At 35.9% G+C, this 22,862-nt stretch overlaps 1 protein-coding gene across 1 annotated transcript; it reads left to right on the top strand.

The window, feature by feature from the left end:
• Positions 1-98: 98 nt before the first annotated feature.
• UBLCP1 (ubiquitin like domain containing CTD phosphatase 1) lies at positions 99-22,343 on the top strand. Its single transcript, XM_050794820.1, has 11 exons — positions 99-221; positions 5,740-5,938; positions 6,773-6,864; positions 7,210-7,295; positions 7,378-7,493; positions 8,866-8,964; positions 11,209-11,246; positions 11,777-11,875; positions 14,572-14,688; positions 19,513-19,640; positions 21,209-22,343. The coding sequence occupies exons 2-11, from the start codon at positions 5,785-5,787 to the stop codon at positions 21,234-21,236; spliced, it is 957 nt and encodes a 318-aa protein (XP_050650777.1). The 5' UTR covers positions 99-221; positions 5,740-5,784; the 3' UTR covers positions 21,237-22,343.
• The last annotated feature ends 519 nt before the right edge of the window (positions 22,344-22,862 follow it).

Genomic DNA, 22,862 nt, shown 5'->3' with positions numbered 1-22,862 from the left:
GGCTTCTTCGTGGCTTTGTGGAGATCCCGCACAGCGGCCATTCGATTAGCACCCGAAGAGATTCAAAGGAAGCAGCTGTTCAGTCCCCAGCATATTTCCGTTTCAAACCACCCACTTCCGGTTTTTCAGCCGGTTCCGGTCCCGCCCTTCACTTCCGGTTGCTTTCGGTCTCGCAGCGGCCGGTTTCTGCGTCCGCTGCCGCTGTTTCCACCGCGCTCCAGGTGAGGGGTTGCGGGGCACCCTGGCGCGCTCCCCATGGAGACGCTGCTGGGGCTCGGGGACAGTGGCTTTGCCGCCCGCGCGGCGTGGCTTGCACTGCGGCGGGCTGGGGATAGTGTCTGTCCTAGTCCGACGCCCAGGCCCCTAGCCCCGGCCCGCTTAGTCGCGGGGGCTGCTGTCCTCCTATCCAGCCGTCTCGCCTATTTCTAGGGCTTTCTGTTTCCCAGTGGGTTTTGCGTCCCTCGACTTCATTCCTCCATCTTCTCAGGCTTGTCCATCCCTCCCCTCACCCTCCTTATTGAAAGCATCCCGACCTTTTTGGTCTGGAGTCTCCACCTGCCTCCTGATGCTACCCTAAATCAGTCAGCACAGCCCCCGACCTGCATCACCTCGCAGTTGTTGCTGGTGTGCGGTTCTCGCCGGGAATTCTTAGTGCTTCACGGTTACCTTTTGCTGGGATTGTTGAAAGTTAGCCTCCCATTAATTCCCAAAGTGTTACTTTTACTGCTATACTTTAAAATTTCTTCATTTGCCACTTTTAAGGTTTGTGGTCCCGGGCAAGTTTAATTTCTTTTCAGGTTTCTCATTTGTATAATGAGGACAACAGCTATTGGTTCAGGATTGTGAAGATTCAGTGAGATAATTAAATTGTTTAGCATGTTGTTATTCCATCATGAACACTATTCGTATTGGGTTTTACAGTTTACGAAGTGCTGTCACAGGTGTTAGTTCATGCCTTAACACTACTCCTGTCCAGTGAATATTAGTAGCCTCATCTTGTTGAGAAGACTGAGGTCGAGAGGTAGATTGCCTAGGCAAAGTCAACACAGTATGTTAGGCAGAACTCGAACGTAAACAGATATTCTTGACCCTAGGTTGACCATATAGAAGTGTGTTCTTTCCTTGCTTGTTTGGGTTTGCCAACTTCACTCCTCCCCACACCCCAAATCGTTTCTCAGTTTATAAATCTGATGGGATCTGAAATGATGCAAAATACTAAGAAAGAAGGTTAAATGTGAAAGCAAAATTGCTCATGCGTTTATGTCACACTGCTTCATTGGTGTAAATGGTCTTAATAATGATGAAATAAGGTTCAGTAACTTTTAAACAAATCTTAAAGACATATGCATTTACAATTTTTATGGTGTTTGTTTTGCTTGGCCCTTTAAGGCATTTGCCAACTTGGAATTTCCACTTGTGGGATAGGTGCTTTATAGCGTTTTTTATGCTGCTTTGTTAAGCATATAAAGCCCATACCCTCTGGTACTTTTTTTTTTAAGGCTGAAAACATTGAAGAGCGTGTAGCACTGGCTCTCAAATTTGAGCATGCATCAGAGGTGAGGAGGATGGATCTTGGTAAAACACAGACTCCTAAGTCCCTTCTCTCCGCCCCAATTACATTTCTACCAAATTACCAAGTGAGGTCAATGCTGTTGGTTGGCCCAGGGACCATGCTTTGAAAACCACTGGTCTAGAAGAGCAATGACTTGTCCAGAGTCACCTGGAACTCAGATGATCTCACTCCAAACTCTGCGCTACTACTCATCACAATATATGCGATATTAGTGCTGGTTGCCTTTCTAGCTCTGGTAGGATTCCCTTTTATTCTTACCTCTTACAGAAAGTATTTCAACTGTATTTCGGTTTAACTCAAAAGGTCCACTTTTAATTGAAGGATATAACGTTTGTTACAGTTCTGTGTAAAATGGAATACATTACCCTAAGCTAACACACTTGCTTTACGTTTTCAGTAGAACACGTTGTAAACATAGGAGTAAGTATACATTTTTAGTTCATATTTGTATTCATATATGAGTAAATATAAAAGTGAATGTATAGTGCTCTCTTCTACTAATTGGCCTCTTAGTAGGAGATACTGTTTTCAAATTATTTTTGGATGTTGAGATTAAAAATTTGCCCTCTTTCTTGCAGTTGGTCCTAATAGTTGCATGAAGAGTGCAATCAAATGTTTCATCAAATAAGTGAAAGCATTGGAAATACCAATACGTTGAGATTAGAAAATCCAGTTCTCTGGACTGTGGGAGGAATGAGTTTTATGAAAAGTAGAAAGCTTTATGCAGGAAGAGACATATGTTTGGCTATTTACATGAGTAGCAGCCACTATATAATCTTTGTGTGCTTAGATCTGTGTCTGTGGGTTTTGTATTTACTGACTGATATGGTTTGGCTGTGTCCCTACCTAAATCTCAACTTGAATTGTATCTCCCAGAATTCCCACTTGTTGCGGGAGGGACCCAGTGGGAGGTAATTGAATTATGGGGGCCAATCTTTCCTGTGCTATTCTTGTGATAGTGAATAAGTCTCATGAGATCTGATGGGTTTATCAGGGGTTTCCGCTTTTGCTTCTTCCTCATTCTCTCTTGCCATTGCCATGTAAAAAGTGCTTTTTACCTTCCACCATGATTCTGAGGCCTCCCTAGCCATTGTGGAACTGTAACCAGCTGGGATTACAGGTGCCCACCACCACGCCTGGCTAATTTTTTTTGTAGTTTTAGTAGAGATGGGGTTTCACCATGTTGGCCAGGCTAATCTTGAACTCCTGACCTCAGGTGAGCCACCTGCCTCAGCCTCCAAAGTCCTGGGATTACAGGCATGAGCCACTTTGGCCAGCCTCAGGTATGTCTTAATCGGCAGTGTGAAAACAGACTAATACCGTAAATTTGTACCAGTAGAGTGGGGCATTGCTGAAAAGATACCCGAAAATGTGGAACCAACTTTGGAACTGGGTAACAGGCAGAGGTTGGAACAGTTTGGAGGGCTCAGAAGAAGACAGGAAAATGTGGAAAGTTTGGAACTTCCTAGAGACTTGTTGAATGGCTTTGCCCAAAATTCTGATAGCGACATGGACAATAAGGTCCTGGCTGAGGTGGTCTCTGATGGAGATGAGGAACTTGTTGGGAAATGGAGTAAAAGTGACTCTTGTTATGTATTAGCAAAGATACTTGTGACACTTGCCGCACCCTAGAAATTTGTGGAACTTTGAACTTCAGAAAGATGATTTAGGGTATCTGGCAGAAGAAATTTCTAAGCAGCAAAGCACTCGAGGTGATTTGGGGACTGTTAAAGGCACTCAGTTTTATAAGGGAAGCAGAGCATAGAAGTTTGGAAAATTTGCAGCCTGACTATGCAATAGAAAAGAAAAACTCATTTTCTGGGGAGAAATTCAAGCTGGCTGCAGAAATTTACATAAGTAGCAAGGAGCCTAATGTTAATTCCCAAGACCTAGTGGAAAATGTCTCCAGGCTATGTCAAAGACCTTCATGGCAGCCCCTCCCATCACAGGCCTGGATGTCTAGGAAGGAAAAAAGGTTTCGTGGGCTGGGACAAGGGTCCCCATGCTGTGTGCAGCCTAGGGACTTGGTGCCCTGTTTCCCAACCACTCCAGCCATGACTGAAAGGGGCCAATGTACAGCTTGGGCTGTGACTTCAGAGGGTGGAAGCCTCAAGCCTTGGTAGCTTCCATATGGTGTTGAGCCTGTGGGTACACAAAAGTCAAAGAATTGAGGTTTGGCAACCTGTGCCTAGATTTCAGAAGATACATGGAAACACCTGGATGCCCTGGCAAAAGTTTGCTACAGGGGTGGGGCCCTCATGGGGAACCTCTGCCAGGACAGTGTGGACAGGAATTGTGGGGTCGGAGCCCCCATACAGAGTCCCTATTGGGGCACTGCCTAGTGGGGCTGTGAGAAGAGGGCCACCATCCTCCAGATCCCAGAATGGCAGATTTAATGACAGCTTGTACCGTGCACCTGGAAAATCTGCAGACTCTCAATGCCAGCCCATAAAAGCAGCTGGGAGGGAGGGTGTACCTTGCAAAGCCACAGGGGTAGAGCTGCCCAAGACCATAGGAACCCACCTCTTGCATCAGCGTGACCTGGATGTGAGATCTGGAGTCAAAGGAGATCATTTCGGAGCTTGAAAATTTGACTGCTCACTGGATTTCAGACTTGCATGGGCCCTGTAACTGCTTTGTTTTGGCCAATTTCTCCCATTTGGAATGGCTGTATTTACCCAATACCTGTACCCCCTTTGTACCTAGGAGGTAACTAGCTTTCTTTTGATTTTACAGGCTCATAGGCGGAAAGGACTTGCCTGGTCTTAGATGAGACTTTGGACTGTGGACTTTTAGGTTAATGCTGAAATGAATTAAGACTTTGGGGGACTGTTGGGAAGGCGTGATTGGTTTTGAAATGTGAGGACATGAGATTTGGAGGGGCCAGGGGCAGAATGATATCGTTTGGCTCTGTGCCTACCAAAATCTCAACTTGAATTTTATCTCCCATAATTCCCATGTGTTATGAGAGGGACCCAGGGGAAGGTAATTGAATCATGGGGGCCGGTCTTTCTTGTGCTATTCTCGTGATAGTGACTAAGTTTCATGAGATCTGATGGGTTTATCGGGGGTTTCTGCTTTTGCTTCTTCCTCATTCTCTCTTGCCACTGCCATGTAAGAAGTGCTTTTTGCCTTCCACCATGATTTTGAGACCTCCCCAGCCATTCTCGAACTGTAAAGTCCAATTAAACCTCTTTTCTCTTCCCAGTCTTGGTTATGTCTTTATTGGCAGTGTGAAAACAGGCTAATACACTGATCTTTGATGTCTTAACCCTTGTACTTTCAACTGAAGAGAGAGAATTGTGGAGGAGAAGAAACCTAAGATTTAATTAGAAGACCTGTTCTGTAACTAGCTTTGTGTCTATGTGCAGATTACATAGCCTCTCAAAACTGCTGTTTCCTTAATTGTAAAAGAGGGGAAACTTATCAAATTACTTTCTCTAATGAGATTGTGTAAAAACTTCAATTCATAAAATATGAAACAAATAATGGCTCTTTACTGTTTATTTAGCACAGTGCCTGCCTGGAACATAATAAGCTTTCAGTTTAAAAAGATTTTTGTTTAACCAATACTTAATTAATGTAGTGTTTACTAGGTGCTAGGCACTATGTAACTTGTAAATGTTAATTAATTTAATCCTCATAAGAGCCCTAAGAAGTAGGTAGTATCATCATCCCTATTTTACAGATGAGGAAACCTAGGCACTGAGAGTCAAGTAACTTCTCAAAGTCAGATAGCTAAGTGGGAGAGATCCGGAATCTGAACCCAGGTCATCTGGCTCTAAAGTCTGTGTTCTTAACTACACCACACTACCTTTCAAATGTTAAATAAACATTGATGGTCTGTCAGGGAAGGACTTGCCTGTAGCATCAATCTGACCAAATAGAGCAGGAGGAATGGTAGCTCATAATTGCACATTTCCAGTTGAACAGTGAGAGTCAGAGTATTAGAAAGTAGTAACTCTAAGCCAAAAATTAGAAGTGTGGGGGAATTTAACTTTGAGTCCTAGGATCTTTTGGTGTTCTGGTAGTATTCCTGTATGGACAAAAATCCTCTGTGTCATCATTTGTAAAATACGGCTCAAAGTGTACACATAAAACTTGAAAGTTTGGCTTCAGTATACAGTATCTATTTTAACTTGTTCACTTTTTGTCTTTCTTTCCAGGTATTTTTTTTCTGAAGGAAAGCTGCTTCCTCATATGTTTCAAGAATGGCTCTCCCTATCATTGTAAAATGGGGTGGACAGGAGTATTCCGTGACCACACTTTCAGAAGATGATACTGTGCTCGATCTCAAACAGTTTCTCAAGACCCTTACAGGAGTGCTTCCAGAACGCCAAAAGTTACTTGGACTCAAAGTTAAAGGTAATTCTCTCCCCTCTTCAGAATTTTTTGCATTGAATTTTTAGTATTATGAATTTTAATAATTATTTTGAGTATAATTATTTAATAATTTATACTTGCTATTTGTTGTTTAGTAAGTCTTTCCCTTTCGAGATTTCTTTAGTAGAAATATTCTTAAAATTGTTTTAGTGGTAAAAGTGAGAATATTAAAGTGTCCTTGAAAATACCATGATTATTAAGATTACTTTTGATGTTTTAGACAGTTGGTATTTGCTTGTTAAACCTTTAGCACAGAAGTCCTTTATGAAACTCATTTATTTTCTGACATCTACCTTTTAGCACAGTGTTTTGTACTCTTCCCAAGGGCCTTGTACTCTTCCCAAATTATCTTTTCTGTTTCAAAAGTAAAGACAACATTTAAAAATTACAGGCAGCATTCATATCCAGTTTAAAGGCATTTTTTATGGTGTTTTGTGATTATCATATCAATGAAGAGTGAGTTTTGAGTAACAGTAAATCTACAGTTTTCGTAGGCACTCAATTTTTAAGACTTCCTGGAAAAGAGTAATATTCATTTTGAACAGCAGAATAAAACATGAATTAATTTTGTTTAGGTAGTTGAATAAAGGTGTTCGTCTAACATAGAACTGGGGAGAAAATAACCCTTGTATTAATTTTGACTTCTTAGTGTCTTAGATATGACTAATTCAGCAGAAACAATTTGTTAATGTAGGAAAAACAGAAACAACAAAAATTGCTGTGACATGTGTACCAAACCTTTTAATGTTAAGGTTTTGTATAATGGAATAGTAAAACCAGCACCTGTGAGAAAACAGTCATTTGCTTGTATTGTAGGCAAACCTGCAGAAAATGATGTTAAGCTTGGAGCTCTCAAACTGAAACCAAATACTAAAATCATGATGATGGGAACTCGTGAGGAGAGCTTGGTAAATGTTTACTTTTTGTTACTATTTGTCCATTTGATACTGCACTGTTGTATTATAGTTTTAATTGTGGTAAAATTGTCAGTCTAGCAATCAATGAAAAATAAAACCCGCACCGTGAATGTGGTATTAACTGTGTAAGTATAGTAGTAGTGCAAATGGTCAAATTTAATATGGTAAATCTGCCCAGGAAACATACATAATGAATTATTAATTGTGGAGATTTTCCAGTGTGGGCTTAAAAGACCCTGTAACTCGAATTGTATCTCTCATTTGATTTTTATGCTATGCATGTATTTGTTACATTAAGGATAATATGGTAAAACAAAACTTTTTCCATCTTAATAGGAAGATGTCTTAGGTCCACCCCCTGACAATGATGATGTTGTTAATGACTTTGATATTGAAGATGAAGTAGTTGAAGTAGAAAATAGGTAAGTACTTTTCGCTTTAGAAGTAATCAGTTGTCATGTGAGAATAAGTGAATATTTTATCTAATTATATGTTTTCAATTAGGGAAGAAAACCTACTGAAAATTTCTCGCAGAGTGAAAGAGTACAAAGTGGAAATTTTGAATCCTCCCAGGGAAGGGAAAAAGCTTTTGGTACTAGATGTTGATTATACATTATTTGGTAAGTGAGTTAATGATGCTTTTCATTTTCTGTTACCCACAACAACTCTTTTTTTTCTTTTCTTTTTTTTTTTTTCTTAGCAACTCATGGTTCTCATGAAATACTTGAAAACTTTTCTTATTACAAAAGTAAATTGCTCATTGTAGAAAATACAGATAACCAAAAAAAGAAGTCATCTGTAATAGTGATACCCAAAGATGACCACTCTTAATAATTTGATATGTATCTTCTAGACTGTTTGTATGGCTCTCCTGTAATTATTTAATAACAGATTGAACATCATCTCAGTAAAATATTGTTTATTATGAATGATGTATGTATGTGTGTGTGTGTATATATATGTATACACACTTTTTTTTTTGGCCAGATAGTGTTCTAGTTTATGGATGCATCATCATTTAACCATGTGACTCCCTGTTGATTATAAATAATTTTTTATAAGGAATATTTAAAAAAATTATTTTTGATATTTTATCACTAGTTTTCTGTTTAATTATATTCAAGCAGACTCTTGAATTTAAACTTTCTCATGTAGGCCAGGTGCAGTGGCTCACATCTATATCCCAGCACTTTGGAAGACTGAGGTGGGAGGATCGTTTGATCTCAGGAGTTGGAAATCAACCGGGGAAGCATAGCAAGACCTCAACTCTACTAAAAACTAAAAATATTAGCTGGATGTGGTGGTATGCACCTAGTCCCAGCTACTTTAGGAGGCTGAGGTGGGAGGATTACTTGAGCCCAGATTCAGACTGCAGTGAGCTATGGAGTGCCACTGCAGTCCAACCTGGGTGACAGAGTGAGACCCTATCTCAAAAAAAAAAAAAAAAAGTGTTTTGTGTTCATTGAAAAAGAAAGATGTTCCGCTTATGTATAATGTTGGCAAGAAATAGTTAACTTCTGATATTGGAATTTATTTCTAACCCTAAACCTAAAATATAAGTTAATGTATAGTTTTTAAAAATTTAATTAATTGGTTAATTGGCCCTATCATTTTGATGAAATGTGATTATATCTGCAAGATAGATGACTAAAGGTGAGTATAAGTGGACATAGTTTGTTTTTCATTATTAAAAAATAACATCTAAACTTCAGAGACTAGGTGAGAAAAAAATTTACAGGTTACTACTTAAGCCTGAATTTTCAGTATTGCTTTTTGCAAACTGAGCAAAACTGATCGACTAAAATTGGATCTTAAGGATTTTTAATTGTATGGTTTGAAAGACATCTTTTTGTCAGCCAATATAATTCAGTCTGAAGCAGTTTGCACTGGAATGTTTATATTGCATTTCATAATATATTACATTTTATAATAATTGGTATTAGGTACTTGTTCATGATGGTAAACTAATAATTATGATCAATTTTCTTTTAGACCACAGGTCTTGTGCAGAGACTGGGGTAGAGTTAATGCGGCCATATCTTCATGAATTTCTAACATCTGCCTATGAAGATTATGACATTGTTATTTGGTGTAAGCTGTATTTTTTTGCTTAGATTTCTGTGGAAATAAGGTTGTTCCATATATTATTGTGCTGTATAAAATGTGACTTAAAATGACCTATATTTAAATATGAAATAGTTTTCATTTTTTAGCAAATTTCTAAAACGAAGTGTGTATCATAATATAAACTTACACATATATTTGCCAAATACCAGTGAGATAGTAAATTTAAGTATAGGACATGAGTACATTATAGTATAAGAATAAAAATAACTAATTTTCCCAATGACCCCACCTTGATTTGAAGTTTTTCCTTCTGATTTTTTTTTTTTTTTTAACTGGGGACATATCTTTAGGGTCTTGCTGCGTTGCCCAGGCTGGTCTCGAACTCCTGGGCTCAAGTGATCCTCCTGCCTTGGCCTCCCAAAGTGCTGGGATTACAGGCATGAGCCAACGTGCCCAGCCTTTCCTTCTGATCTTTGCTGTGGAATTCTTGATGCTTCAGAATATTTTTGCTTTCTCCTTTTTTCCTGACTCCAGTTTTAAAATACTTGGAAAAAGGTGTTTAAAATAAATCACACTGATGTAGTTCTCTGGAAATAAAGGCAACTTGAATTACTTAAGGAAAAATTAATATGTGGACTAAAGCAGTGACATTGAAATTGTGGTCTATGGACCATTTCAAGAATGTACAGGTCTGTGATAAGATACTGAGTTTGCTTCAAGAAGTATATCTACTGTAATAGTATGCACACTATTCAGTTCAATTAATGTTTTTTGGTAGCAAGATTTTCTTGAAAAATGAAGCAACGCATTGATTTACATCCCTCCTCCCCACAAATATATGAGTTCACAGCTGTTAAGATTAAAATTATCGTCAAAATATATAATTTTCTGGTTTAGTAAGATAAGGCGAAGAAAGCTTGCTGGTAAGCAAATTTTTGTTTAGCAACTTTGACATCTAAGATGATATTTGAGAAAAAAATTTATCCTTTAAATGTTATTAAACTAGACTTATAAAATTTGAGAACCTTTTACAATCATATATTTAAATTATTTTTATAAACCATGGTATTTTGTGGTGTTCATTGAAAAGAATACTTCACTTTGGAGCTAAATAGACTAAGATTTTAATTCTGGCTCTGTTCTTACTGTGTGACACTGAGCAGGTCACTTAATCTCTCTGAGCCTTAGTTTCCTTATTTGAGAAATGAAGATAACTAAATATAACAAGTTAGTTGTAAGAATAGAAGTGTCAATATAGCAACTAGTACTATGTCTGACATATAGTTACTTAATAATTAGAAACTTTTTATTAGCTGTGAGTCTTTGTTTTTCATCTGATAATTGCAGATACAAAATAAGTACTGAATTAATTTTTTTTTCTATCTTATGATGGTTTTCATTGGAGATACAACAGTCTTTAGAATTTTAGCTCAACTGACTAGTTTCGTATGTGTAAAGTGGTTCTTCTGTTTTTTGTATGTGTGCATGCTGAAGATTTTTTACTTTGAGAACTCAGGTTCCTCTTTTGCTTTTAAAAATTATACACACACACACTTCAAATAATTAAATTGCTTTTTCTCTTTTTAAACATTTTACTTGGTTATACCTGTATAGTTTAGTCCAGTAAACCAGGAGAGCACATAAAGATGAGGATTTAAGTTTAGTATTAATGATCTCAAAGCTGGTTAATGTCTGACAATGAGCAGATACATGATGCAGGTATACTTTATGAATTTGTCTCAGATTTCTTGTTAGAAGCTGCTAGACTCAGAGAGCTTTAATTTACTGAGACTGACAAAATGCAGATTTTCATTGAACCTAACTAGCTGGTTTTCAACATAAACTTTTGACACATAACAATATGCTTATATTGACACTGTGTATACCTGTGCATTGCATAGAAGTAGGAACTTGGAAAAAAGTGATCCAGTTACCCGAGTTTAAGTTTGGGTGATAGAGTGTGAGGGCTGATTCAAAAAGAGAGTTTAGGTCTTGATTTGTAAATTTCCTAGGTTCAGAGTTCTTCTGAGCATGGGTTACCTGTATCTTATAGATAAAAGTTGTTTAAAATTTATTCTGTCTTGAAGACACACTGCAATAAGTTTACTTTTATCATTATTTAAAAGAAAATTACCATAAATGCTAGGGACTGTTAATTCTGATGCATTTAAACTTTTAGTTTTGCTTAGAAAACTTATTTATACAGATTTTTTTTTAAAGAAATTCAAACTTTTCATATGTATTGTATTATCATTCCTCATGTTTTAGCTGCAACAAATATGAAGTGGATTGAAGCTAAAATGAAAGTAAGTGTTAGAAAGCAATCCATTTAAAAATATTTTCAAACTGCATTTGTCTTGTTAAAAGTTCTAGAACTGAATTAGTTTTATTCTTACTGGAGGGCACTTAGTAGATAGATAAATGCCATTATTGGGAGTATAGGCTTTTTTTAAAGTGTGTTTATTAAGTGGATTGTACTGATCCCTAAGTTTTTTTTTAAGAAAAAGTATAACTAAGCTTGTCCCCTCCCCCACATTCTTCCTCATTTTACAATAATACTTTATTTTCCTTCTTTTGCTCTGGTGTTTAATACTTAAAGAGTCAGTATTCTCCTAAAATGGAGATTAGGAAGTAATCTATTTCTAGTTTATTTTCCTTGGTCTAGCATTTATTGACTTAGCTAAGTTAAACTAAAATACTTCCTAGTTGTTCAGCAAGATGCAGTGGCCAGTGGTGTAGAAAGTTGGCATTATGAGAAATTGCAGCTAGAATATTCAGAAAATCTGAAATTTTCCATATTACTGTGTTTTAACCTCATGAATATTTGTGTTTATAGGAGCTGGGAGTGAGCACAAATGCAAATTATAAGATTACTTTCATGTTGGATAGTGCTGCTATGATAACAGTACATACTCCAAGGAGAGGATTAATAGATGTAAGAAGTCATTTTACTTCTATTTAATGACATGGTTATTTTCCAGTGTATTTGTAATGTTTATACTGGTGGAGTAAATTAAAGAAAGAGTATAGAGATTCATCTGAGTGAATAATAAAGTGGTTGAGTTTTGACATAGCAAAATGTATTTAAGGTTGAAAGATTTGAATTTTAATGATAAAATTAAGGATCTTGAAGCAGGACTGTCAAGAAAGGAACTTGTGATTGTGCGTAATCGACCTGTGTTGATGACAGCACAACGTTACTGGGCAGAGTAGGTGAGAAAAATACTGAATATTATGAAGGAAGATACTAGGAACAAACAAAAACACTCACCCTGCCCTGTATGAAATTGGTAATAAAAGCAGATGCATCATGATGCATGTACTTTGGGGTGATGCTAGAGAATAGCAACAAGAACAATCAGAGAAAAGGGTTGGGCTAACCAGTTATTTTAGTTGTCAAGCAACTATTTATATTATTAAGTTCCTACTATCTGGAAGGTCCTGTGATTGGCACTGTTGGAAATATAGAGATGAGTGAGACACAGTCCATACCGTTTGAAAGCACTCAAACTGTTAGCCGGGCTGGATGGTGCATGCCTGTAATCCCAGCTACTCAGGAGGCTAGGGCAGGAGAATTGCTTGAACCCAGGGGGTGGAGGTTGCAGTGAACTGAGATCACGCTACTGCACTCCAACCTGGGTGATGGAGCAAGACTCTATCTCAACAAAATAAAGTAAAAATAAAATAAAAACATAAAAACACCCAAACTAATAGGAATTGAGGAGAACTTAGGATACGAGGAAACCTTAGGGGAGACAGTATTAAAATCATGAAAACCATAAATAGAATGATTTAAGAGCATGGGGACTTGTTCTATAAAGTAAATACTGCATGTATCAGGAAAAAGATAACTTATTATATACTAAAGTAAAATAATACATTTACAAAATCTTAACGTTAAAAATTACTTAGGGAAATGTTAAACATGTTTTATAACAGTGAAAAATTAAAGGAATAAAAATAATCCTCAGTATCCAGCAGTAGGGAATTGGATATATAAACTACTGTTATCTATGTAAGGAACTGTGGCTCGTCATTTGATGTGGTAGGACATGTAATGATTTAGAAATTTTCATGACACGTTTAAGTGAAAGAAGTATTTTAGAGAACACTGTTGGAAGCCATTAGAAAATAGTTCTTAACCTTTGTTTGGTTCAGGATTACCCTTAGTTTCACAAAGAACCTGTCAACTCTCTGAGGCTGCTCTTGTTTATAAAAGTGCCTGAGCCAATATATCAGAATATTGAGTTATTGTCCTTGGTACTGATAGATTATTGATGATTTAAAATTTTCCTTTGTGCTTTTCAGTATTTTGAAGTTTTTTTTGTAGTTAGCAATATTACTTTTCTAATTGAGAACAAAGTAGTTTGTGTTTTGGGGAACATATCTATGGTGCTTGACCTAATTGCCAAATGACAGCACTTTTTAAGAGGATGTAGGATTTTTATTCTGGATGTCATAAAAAGTGACCTCTGTTGTCATATTTCTTGAGGCTTTTGTTAGCTAAAAATCCCCAAAATATGGCTTATTGTATTAGTTCCTATATATTTCTCTTATTTTGCAGGACTGGAGTGGGTGGTTTCTGTTTCAGTAGTAAACAAGATTAGTAGCAAAAAAAGAAAATCAGGAGAGTAAAATTTTAGTAAATTAAAATATTTCATTAACATTTTTTGTAATAGGACCATAGGAAGGAAAAAGCTTTCTCCAAATTAAGTTATAGGAGGAAAAAAATTTTAAAGCGACAACCTTTATCACTATTTATTTATTACCACTTAATCTCATACATTTATTATTACATTCTGTTCTCCTACTACCATAAGACTTTTGTCTTCAGCAAAAGTAATTTTCTAAAAATTAATTTAAAAATTTTTCCAAATGTGTAGTGACTAAAAGAAGAATAAAGTACATAATGAAAAGTCATCTTTCACCTGGCACATAGCCACTTATTCTCCCTATAGTCAATCAGTGTTATTTCCTGTGTGGTCTTACAGAGACTTTACATAAGTACCAATAGGTAAGACTATATGAGAAATTATCTCTTTGAAGCTTCAGTTTAACAAATCAGAAATAAGAGTAAGAATTTGTAAAATATGGTGCTTCTGAAGTTAAGCAATCAAATTCCCTAGAAATTATGCACCTGCGCCACTGAGTTAAAGATAAAATGAGTTTTTCCTCTATAAAATATTTAAAGTATCAATTGAAAGAGCCAAATACATTTTTTTTGACTAGGGTGTTCTAGTTTGGAAAGCAGACTCCATGTGACTTCCAAGCTCTGAGAGGGAATGTGTTAACCAAGGAAGTCATGTGACTGCATAGCAGACATCTAAACAGTTACTTTGGATTTTTAAAAAATTAAATAATTATTTTACCCAAAATCTTCATGTTAAAATTATGGAAAATTTTATAATGGGTGTAGTTCAGTTGGACATGAACCAACCTTTCAGAAGTTTCAGTATTGCAAAATGCATTGTGCTTTAAAGTGGGTCGCATTTAATAATTAGCTCACACCTGTCTCACAGGAGGAAAGGAACGCTTTGGCATTGTTTTGCAGGGCAGTTTGCGGTATTCCTGCTTTTAAGACAGGATGAAATGTTGATAAAATTTGAGTTAAATGTAAACTTTTGTTCTAAGGTAAAGCCTCTTGGTGTTATATGGGGAAAGTTTTCGGAGTTTTACAGCAAGAAAAACACCATTATGTTTGATGACATAGGGAGAAATTTTCTAATGAACCCACAGAATGGACTAAAGGTAAGACATACTTTTTCTTGTTATGTGCTCACGTAATCTGGACTGTGTGGTAGAACTTTTGTAGTAAGCACTGTTGAATTTCATATATTTTTGGAAGTACTGTATTCTTATGTCACAGGCAAGAAAAGTTTAAGAACAATTCATGTAGAAATTGAACTTTGTCTTTTTTGCATTGATGTCTCCATAGTTAGCTAGTTCATCCAAGTGTTTGTTTGTTTGTTTGTTTGTTTGTTTGTTTGTTTTTGAGATGGAATCTCGCTCCATCGCCCAGGCTGGAGTGAGGTGGTGCGGTATCGGCTCACTGCAGCCTCCACTTCCTGGGTTCAAGTGATTCTCCTGCCTCAGCCTCCTGAGTAGCTAGGATTACAGGAGTGCACCACCACATCCAGCTAATTTTTGTATATTTAGTAAAGACGGGGTTTCACCATGTTGGCCAGGCTGACCTCCTGATCTGCCCACTTCGGCCTCCCAAAGTACTAGGATTGCAGGCGTGAGCCACTGTGCCCGGCCCAAGTATTTTATTTTTAATTAGCTCTGTGGGAGCAACATGGGCTTCCCAACATTGACTTTTAGCATCAAAAGTAAAATCATTAGTTATTTATTTAGGTATACAAATCCTGGCATTTTAAACATTCTGGTTAGCTTGAGAAATGGCAGTAAGGGTACTTTGTTTTTCTTTTTAAACTGAAACTAAAGACGTTTTTGAAAATTCCTAGAGGGCAAGTACAGATCTTAGAATTAGACGTTGCTAGAGCTAGAAGGAACCACAGTCATCTCTTGCCTACCTTCTTAACTTTGGAAACAGTCTCAGGTTGAAGAAGTTCCTGACTTGCCCAAGATTGTGTGTGTAACTGGCTAATGGCAGAATTTGGGTTAGACTCTAGTGACTTGGTTCCTAGGTCAGTGACAATCCTAGCATGCAATTGCATGCAATCTTATGTGACATTTCATCTTGGTAACAGTGTAAAATTGGTAAGAGTGAAATTTGAAACTTAAAAGTTTCTGGTACCCATAGTAATTACATGTTGGCGCAATATGAAAATGGAAAAGATAGCTCTATACTATGGCACTATTGCATATGGAGTCTCCATTTGAAGCGCAGTCCTGACACTGAGATGTTTTTATCCTCAGTCCTAAACTTTTCTACTAGCTGGGTCCTTGGTAGTTCTAAAAGACAAGAGAGAAAAACTTAAAGTACATTTTTTAAACCTTTCTTTTGTTGATTTGATTTTTTTGTTTACAATGAGGATATTTTAGGGAAAGAATGCTAATCTAGGTAGTGAATTGCCACAAGTATAAAAGCTATTGACTTGGAAGAAAAGTGGTTATGTTGTCCTTAATGGTTTCTGTTTAAGGCTTGGGGAGAAGTGCTTTTCTTACATGTGCTTCACCAGGTATAAGGTACAAAAATGTATTCTTGAGTCTTGAGAAGAAATGTGATTGATGTAAACTTAATTGTCTGTGAAACTAGTGGTTATTACCTATTCTTGCGAGGAGGTGAGCCCATGATGGTCAAGGAATAATTTTTGAGGAGACCTTTAGCTTTTTTAAAAAAAAATACTATCATTAGTTTCATGTTTGTTTAGAAGAAACTTTGTTTTCCTAACCAACATTTGAGTTCCATTCATCTCTTGATGCAGGGAGAGATGTTATTGTAAATGTCTACTTCTTTATGTTACTTTACAGTAGGGTTTCCAAAAGACTGTACTTAGTAGACCCACTAAAGGGATTCCTTAAAAAACATATGTCCCCATCCCCTAAATTCCAATTCCAGAGGTAGATTTAGACGCTCCACGGGTGGTCCTTGCGTGTCTTTTATTGAAAACCTCTTTTTTATAAAATTAATCTACCCAAGATAACACTTCATGAAAACCTCTTTTAAGGTTAAAGATTAAAGGTTAAGATTAAGGTTAAATATCTGCCCACACCATCATAGAAACAGGTAGGGTTTTTTGTTGTTTGTTTCTTGAAACAGAGTCTTGCTCTGTCACCCAGGCTGGAGTGCAGTGGCATGGTCATAGCTTATTGCAGCTTCGACTTCCCTTGCTCCAGTGATCCTCACATGTCAGCCTCCCGAGTAGCTGGGTGCACTACAGGTGCACACCACCACACCCGGCTACTTTTTGTATTTTTGGTAGAGACAAGGTTTTGCCACATTGCCTACCTAGGCTGGTCTCGAACTCCTGAGCTCAGGCGATCCACCTGTCTCAGCCTTTCAAAGTGCTGGGATTACAGGCATGAGCGACTTTGCCCAGCCCAGAAACAGTTCTAAAATGGAGAAATATCCTCAAATACTGTGTTTTGTTATCATGCTTTCATAATGCGCTTGGTAGAAATCTCAAAGATTTCATGTAGATCTTAAAAATAAGACTGCTTATTTTGAAAATAGTTCTATTAAACATAAGTTTGTCAGTCATAAGGTTTGAAATATATGGAAGGTACTGTGAATATGAATTTAGAATTACACTAAAAGAATGTGAATCTTGTTCATGGATAAAGCAGCTTATCGGCTGAAAACTCCATTTTTATTGTCCATACAAGGAAATTGTGATATAGGAGAATTCAGCTAATCTGGACAATCTTAAGTTTCTAAAAATGCTTCCTTGACCTGAGACTAGAGGGTGGTTTCCTGTCCTTTTAGTGATCACTTAGATCAATATTTAAAAATATACAGTAAACAGTGGTTATACTGGAGCAAGTGAAGTCAATTAGGTGAATAGATTTTCACCCTTAATTTGTTTATTTTAAATTTTAGAACCAGAATCATTAGAATATTTTAGTTTTGTTGTTTAATAGTGCTTAACAGCAGCAAATGTTTGGAAAGTAAAAATAACTTAGCAGAGCCTTGGGTTGAAAATCTTATTTACTACCCACCAACCCTGTAATTTCCTGCTGTTTAAATTTGGACACTTTAGTACATTATATATTAATTGTTTAAAAGTTAATCTGTTGCCTTTCAGTGCTTAGGAAGTGAATGAAGGAATACTTTAAAGCATTACCATGTCACCCAGGATTATGCAGAAACTCATTTCACTACATCCTCATATCATGCCTCTGTTTACTCCCATCCCCAGGGCCTAAGCAAGGCCCTGTAAAGCGTCGTCTTCATCCCCCCATTCAATGCTGCTGGGAGACAGCACTGCTGCACTGCCTTTTTGGAAGTGGTATCTCCCACAAATGCTGATTTCTGAGAAGACTCCCCTTGACAGCTCTGACTGGTGCCCTTCAAGCAGTATGCGAGCCCGCTAACAGTGTGGAGGTCACTGGCACCAAGCTGTTCTGATGAGAGTAGAACACCTGGGAAAATTTTCTTCTGTCCATTTCAGACTGGTGGTGTTTTTCCATTGACAGAAGAAAAGTATGTAAAAAATACTTAAACCCTTCCCTACACTTAATAGATATGGTAGTAGACTCCTTTGGGCTCACTCATTGTTCTTGCTACTCAGTAAGTGACAATGATTAAATATCATTCATTTTTCAGTGTTAACTATGTAAAATTAATAACTAATGACCAATTTTCATTTTCTCTAAGTCAAAAAATATATTAATACTTTGCTAAGTATGATGAAATCAGTGCTTACATGTGTGCTTTAAGAATATGTGTGCTTTAGGAATATGTATTTTTTTTTTAAAGATAACAGAAAAATTCAAATATAAACAGAACTATATAAAATTGCTTAAACCCCCATGTAGATATTATTCAGTTTAAATTAGCTTATTAATTCATGGATGGTTATTATTTACTCTATACCCTACTTCCCTCTCAGTATTTTGAAGTAAATCTTAGTTATATCATATTATCTAAAATTAATTTAAAATTATTGAAAGACGATCTTGAGTTGTATGAAGATATTTGAGCAGATGTCTTTTACAAAACAGCAGAATTCTTTATTGAAGCTGTAAAATAAGGAAAAGTGCATACGTTTATAGTTTAACAAACTGTAAAGATAATTCTTGTAAAAAATTTTATTCCACTAAAATTACTCATGATTTTCCTTTCCGAAGATAAACACTATTACCATCTTGATGTATAGTCCTCTAGTCTTTTCTAAGCATAGATATATGCAAAAATCTAGATAAAGATTGCATATAAACATATGCATTCATAGCACCGCCACTCAAGTCAAGGTATGATATTCCTTACTAATTGCAGCCCCCTACCTCGGTCTATTATTCTGACTTGTGTGGTGTGAAATAATGCTTTTTAAACTGTTTTTCATCATACAATAAATCAGCCTTAAACATTTGGAAAATATGACAGTTCTTTTTATGGAAAACTCTTACATAATTAAAAATGATTTTAATGGAGAATTTAACAATAAAAATGCTTATGATAAAGTGTAGGAGGAAACAGGTTATATAAATGTATAATGATATCTCAGCTATATAAAAATTTAATAGAAAAATAAAAATCATCATTGTTAAAATGTATCTCACTACTGTTAGATCAAGCTGGTATTTGGGTTAAATTTTTATGAATAAAATATGAATGAAATTAATTAGAAGCAACTAGAATGATAGGAAGCAGGAAGGGCTAAGTAGTTTTGCAAAGTAGAGTAGCTATGTATGGATTCAAGTGCTATAAGAAAGCTGGTGTTGTCAGGTTCAGATTGAAAAGATAATGTTCGGTGAAATAGGTGGGAGAGTTTGTCATTTGTAAACATTATACATGACTTTCTACTTAAGCTAATATAAAAGTAATTTTTAGTATTTATGTTCTTGGTGATATTTTAACCTCATTAACTCTAATTGAAATGATAGTATAGATTTGTTAGTTTTCCTTATCACATTGTGATGTGTTGAGTAATGTTTGTTTCCTAATAGATAAGGCCTTTTATGAAAGCGCACCTAAATCGAGATAAAGACAAAGAACTTTTAAAATTAACTCAGTACCTCAAGGAAATAGCAAAATTAGATGACTTTTTGGATCTAAATCACAAATATTGGGAAAGGTAAGTTTTAATTGCTTATTTATTTTCTTTTTACGTCAATGAAGAAAAAATTAATCATTTTTCATCAGTGACCCCAGTATTTATATAGCTGTCTTAATTTTTATTTAAAATAGGTGACTTCTAAAAACATTTTCTAATCCAGTGATCTACCCCTGAAAGTATTTTCCCCTTTCATCTTAACCTCTAACTTGTTCATAAACATACCTCTTGTAAGCTCTTTAATACTTCTAGAAGAGAGAACTTGAGAGACTAGCATATGTGGGTGATGCCGCCTGTAAATTATTTTGTGATGTTAGGTAGGCTACTCCTTTATGAATCACGTAATCCCTCTTCTCATACTGTAACATAATGTAAGGATAAAATAAAACACATGTAAAAATTTTATCTATTTATTTATTAAAAATTACAAGTAACTTGTGTGTAGCAGAAAAATTAGAAAACTTTATCCCACTAAAAAAAACAATTACTCATAATTTTCCTTTTTAAAGATAACCACTGTTACCATCTTGGTATATAGTCTTTCAGTCTTTTACCTAAACTCAAATGTATGCACAAATCTATATAGGCATTGCATATAAACATGAAGGTTTTGAGACAGAGAAAAGCCCCCGGAGAAGTGGAAGGTGTTACTCTGTATTACAAGTATTTTGGGGGGAATTAGATCTTTAGGGATCTGGTTCCAGTAATACAGCACCAAAAGAAACTATGTGTGTAATAATAACACTTTGGCTTTTCAGATTCCACTTTTGACTTTTCAGATCACTTTGACACAAGTCTTCTAAGAGTCTATAATCCTAATAGGAAGACAAAGCAGATATTTTTACCCCCATCTTTGCATTGCAGATGATGTAACTGAGTCATGAAGATAGTAAATGCTTAGTGCAGTGCCACAGAGTGAGCAAATTGTACCAGCAAAACATGTTCAAGTTTGCTGATTTTAGGAACTCTTTCCCCATCCCCACACCACCAATTATAGTAATTTGTAAATGTGAGAAATAGAGATCACGTTTTTAATTTAGTGGTAGATTTCTATTAAACAATATGAAAAACATTTGTTTGCTTAGTAAGTTAATGTCTTGTATCTTTTACACTCTTGATCAAAGACCTTTAGCATCTTTTGCCCATTGTCTTGCTGTAAGAAAAATAAGATCTTTATGGAGTTGGAGCTGTATTTGGAAGTTACAATACTAGTTAATATAGTGACCTTCACATTGGAAGTAAGGCAGTATGGAGTGATAGTCAATGAGTACGACCTCTGGAGCCTTGTTTTGAATCTAGGCTCTTCCACTTTCTAGCTGTGTGAATTTGGGCAAATTGCTTAACTTCTTTGTGCCTGTAAAGTAGGAATAATTCTAATAGAAACTCCTTAGAGCTGTTGTGAAGACTAAATAAATTAATACCTGTACTTAGAACTGTGCATGCACATAATCAGTAGATGTAAGTGATTATTAAGAATACTCATCTTGAAATGTTTCATTATTAGAATAAACTCCTTTGGGAGGAAAGTTAGGTTATCTTCATGAATTTAGCATGATACAGCTTTGATATCTTTATTTTATTTCTTGCAGATATCTCTCAAAGAAGCAAGGACAGTAGTTACAAGTTATACTGGCAGTTACTGAAGATACTTAAGATCCAAGAACTTCTTGCTTTTATGCTAGAAATCATTATGATAGTGCTGGACACTGAAGCAAATACCATAATGCTTATACTTGGTCTTCCAGTTTTTTGTAAATTTAATTTTATATTTTTTGAAGATGATAGCAATATGCTAAAAAAAAAAATGCTTGTCCCCTCTATGAATATTCTGTTACTCTTGAAAAATATTTTCTCCAGCGTTGGTTGCTGACCCCTCCCCCCCACCCCCCAACCACACACACACACACACACACACACACACACACACACACACACACACACACACAGAGAGTGGAGAAAAATGTATGCTCAACAATGTCATTTTGTGACTTTGGAAACAAGTTATGTTTTGTGTTTTTGTCTCATTGTGTTACTGTCTGACTAAATCTAAGACCAAACCCATGTTGAAACTAGTGCTTTCCCCTTTAAAACAAAAAAAAAAAGTTTTTGATTAAAGAACCTAGTTTGTTATGCTTAAAATTATCAAGAATTTTTTATTCCTTTGTCATAGACACAATTTCTCTTCTGTATGCCACTAGTTACATTTCTAAATTCTGAGCGGTCTCAGTTAGGCCTGTATGTGTGTACATGTCCAAGTAAAGCTGGAAAACGTCAGTCTTGATACAGCTGTGTCTTAGTATGAGAAACAGAAGACTGAAGAATAAAAACTAAGGAACAAAAATGAGTCTCTTTTTGGTGGCTAAGTATAATCTGCCTAAAACCATTGTCATAAAAGCAGTTAAAGGCAATAAATTTTTAAAAGGGACATATCACTGATTCATTCCTAAAAAGCATGAACAAAAAGTTTTTGTTCTGTTCCAGCTATATCTTGTCTAAGTGCTAACACTGTTTCAGTGAAAATATCTAGCCATAAGATTAAAAAAATATATTATTTGCAATGCTTAAGCCTGCAGATATGTAATGTGACCACTGTTTTGTGTTGACAATATTGCTTTATACAGTTCTTGTATTTGAAAGGAATTGATCCTTTTAAAGAAACATGGTGTATATTGTTCTTACAGGACTAATTTCAGTGGTGTAAATAATAAATATCTTTTCTTAAAACATTGATTATCTGTTCTATATTACCACAGATATTTTACCTCTTTCTTGAATGACAAAATGAACATTATGTTCGGGCAAGGATCTCTTGCAAAAACGTAAATGTGTATGGTGATGTTAAAGGTGTGTATATCACTATACATTCAGGAGTAGTTTTAGCAGCTAATCAGATACATAAAATTACTGAATTCTAATAAGTACCTTTTTTCAGAAATGTATGCTGTTTTCTTTGTGACAGGTTATTATGAGGATATACAGTGCAGAAGAGTTTGAGGACTCAAAGTGATTCAATTAAAATGTATTTCTTAATTATGAAGTAAAATTTAAATATTTAAAGATAGAATAGAAATTTTAGAGTATTCATTTCATTGGTACATTTTTCCCACTGTAAAAGACAACTTATTCCAAAGTACGAATGGAAAGGACTTAATCTTCTCAAGAAAATGGAACACTTGATTAACATAGGTCAAGAAAGGGCAGACATTTTCTTCTTCTTTTTTTTTTTTTTTTTGACATTTTCTA

This window comes from Macaca thibetana, chromosome 6 (genome assembly GCF_024542745.1).
Source record: "Macaca thibetana thibetana isolate TM-01 chromosome 6, ASM2454274v1, whole genome shotgun sequence".
Lineage (NCBI taxonomy): Eukaryota > Metazoa > Chordata > Mammalia > Primates > Cercopithecidae > Macaca > Macaca thibetana.
Note: the sequence above shows the minus strand (reverse complement) of the source record. Positions and strands in the feature narration are given on the sequence as shown.

Excerpts from the sequence above, each read along its gene's own strand:
- UBLCP1 (XM_050794820.1), top strand. The coding sequence starts at position 5,785 with ATGGCTCTCCCTATCATTGTAAAATGGGGTGGACAGGAGTATTCCGTG. Across the intron at positions 5,939-6,772 it reads ACTTGGACTCAAAGTTAAAG|GCAAACCTGCAGAAAATGAT; the intron begins GTAATTCTCTCC and ends CTTGTATTGTAG. Across the intron at positions 19,641-21,208 it reads AATCACAAATATTGGGAAAG|ATATCTCTCAAAGAAGCAAG; the intron begins GTAAGTTTTAAT and ends TATTTCTTGCAG.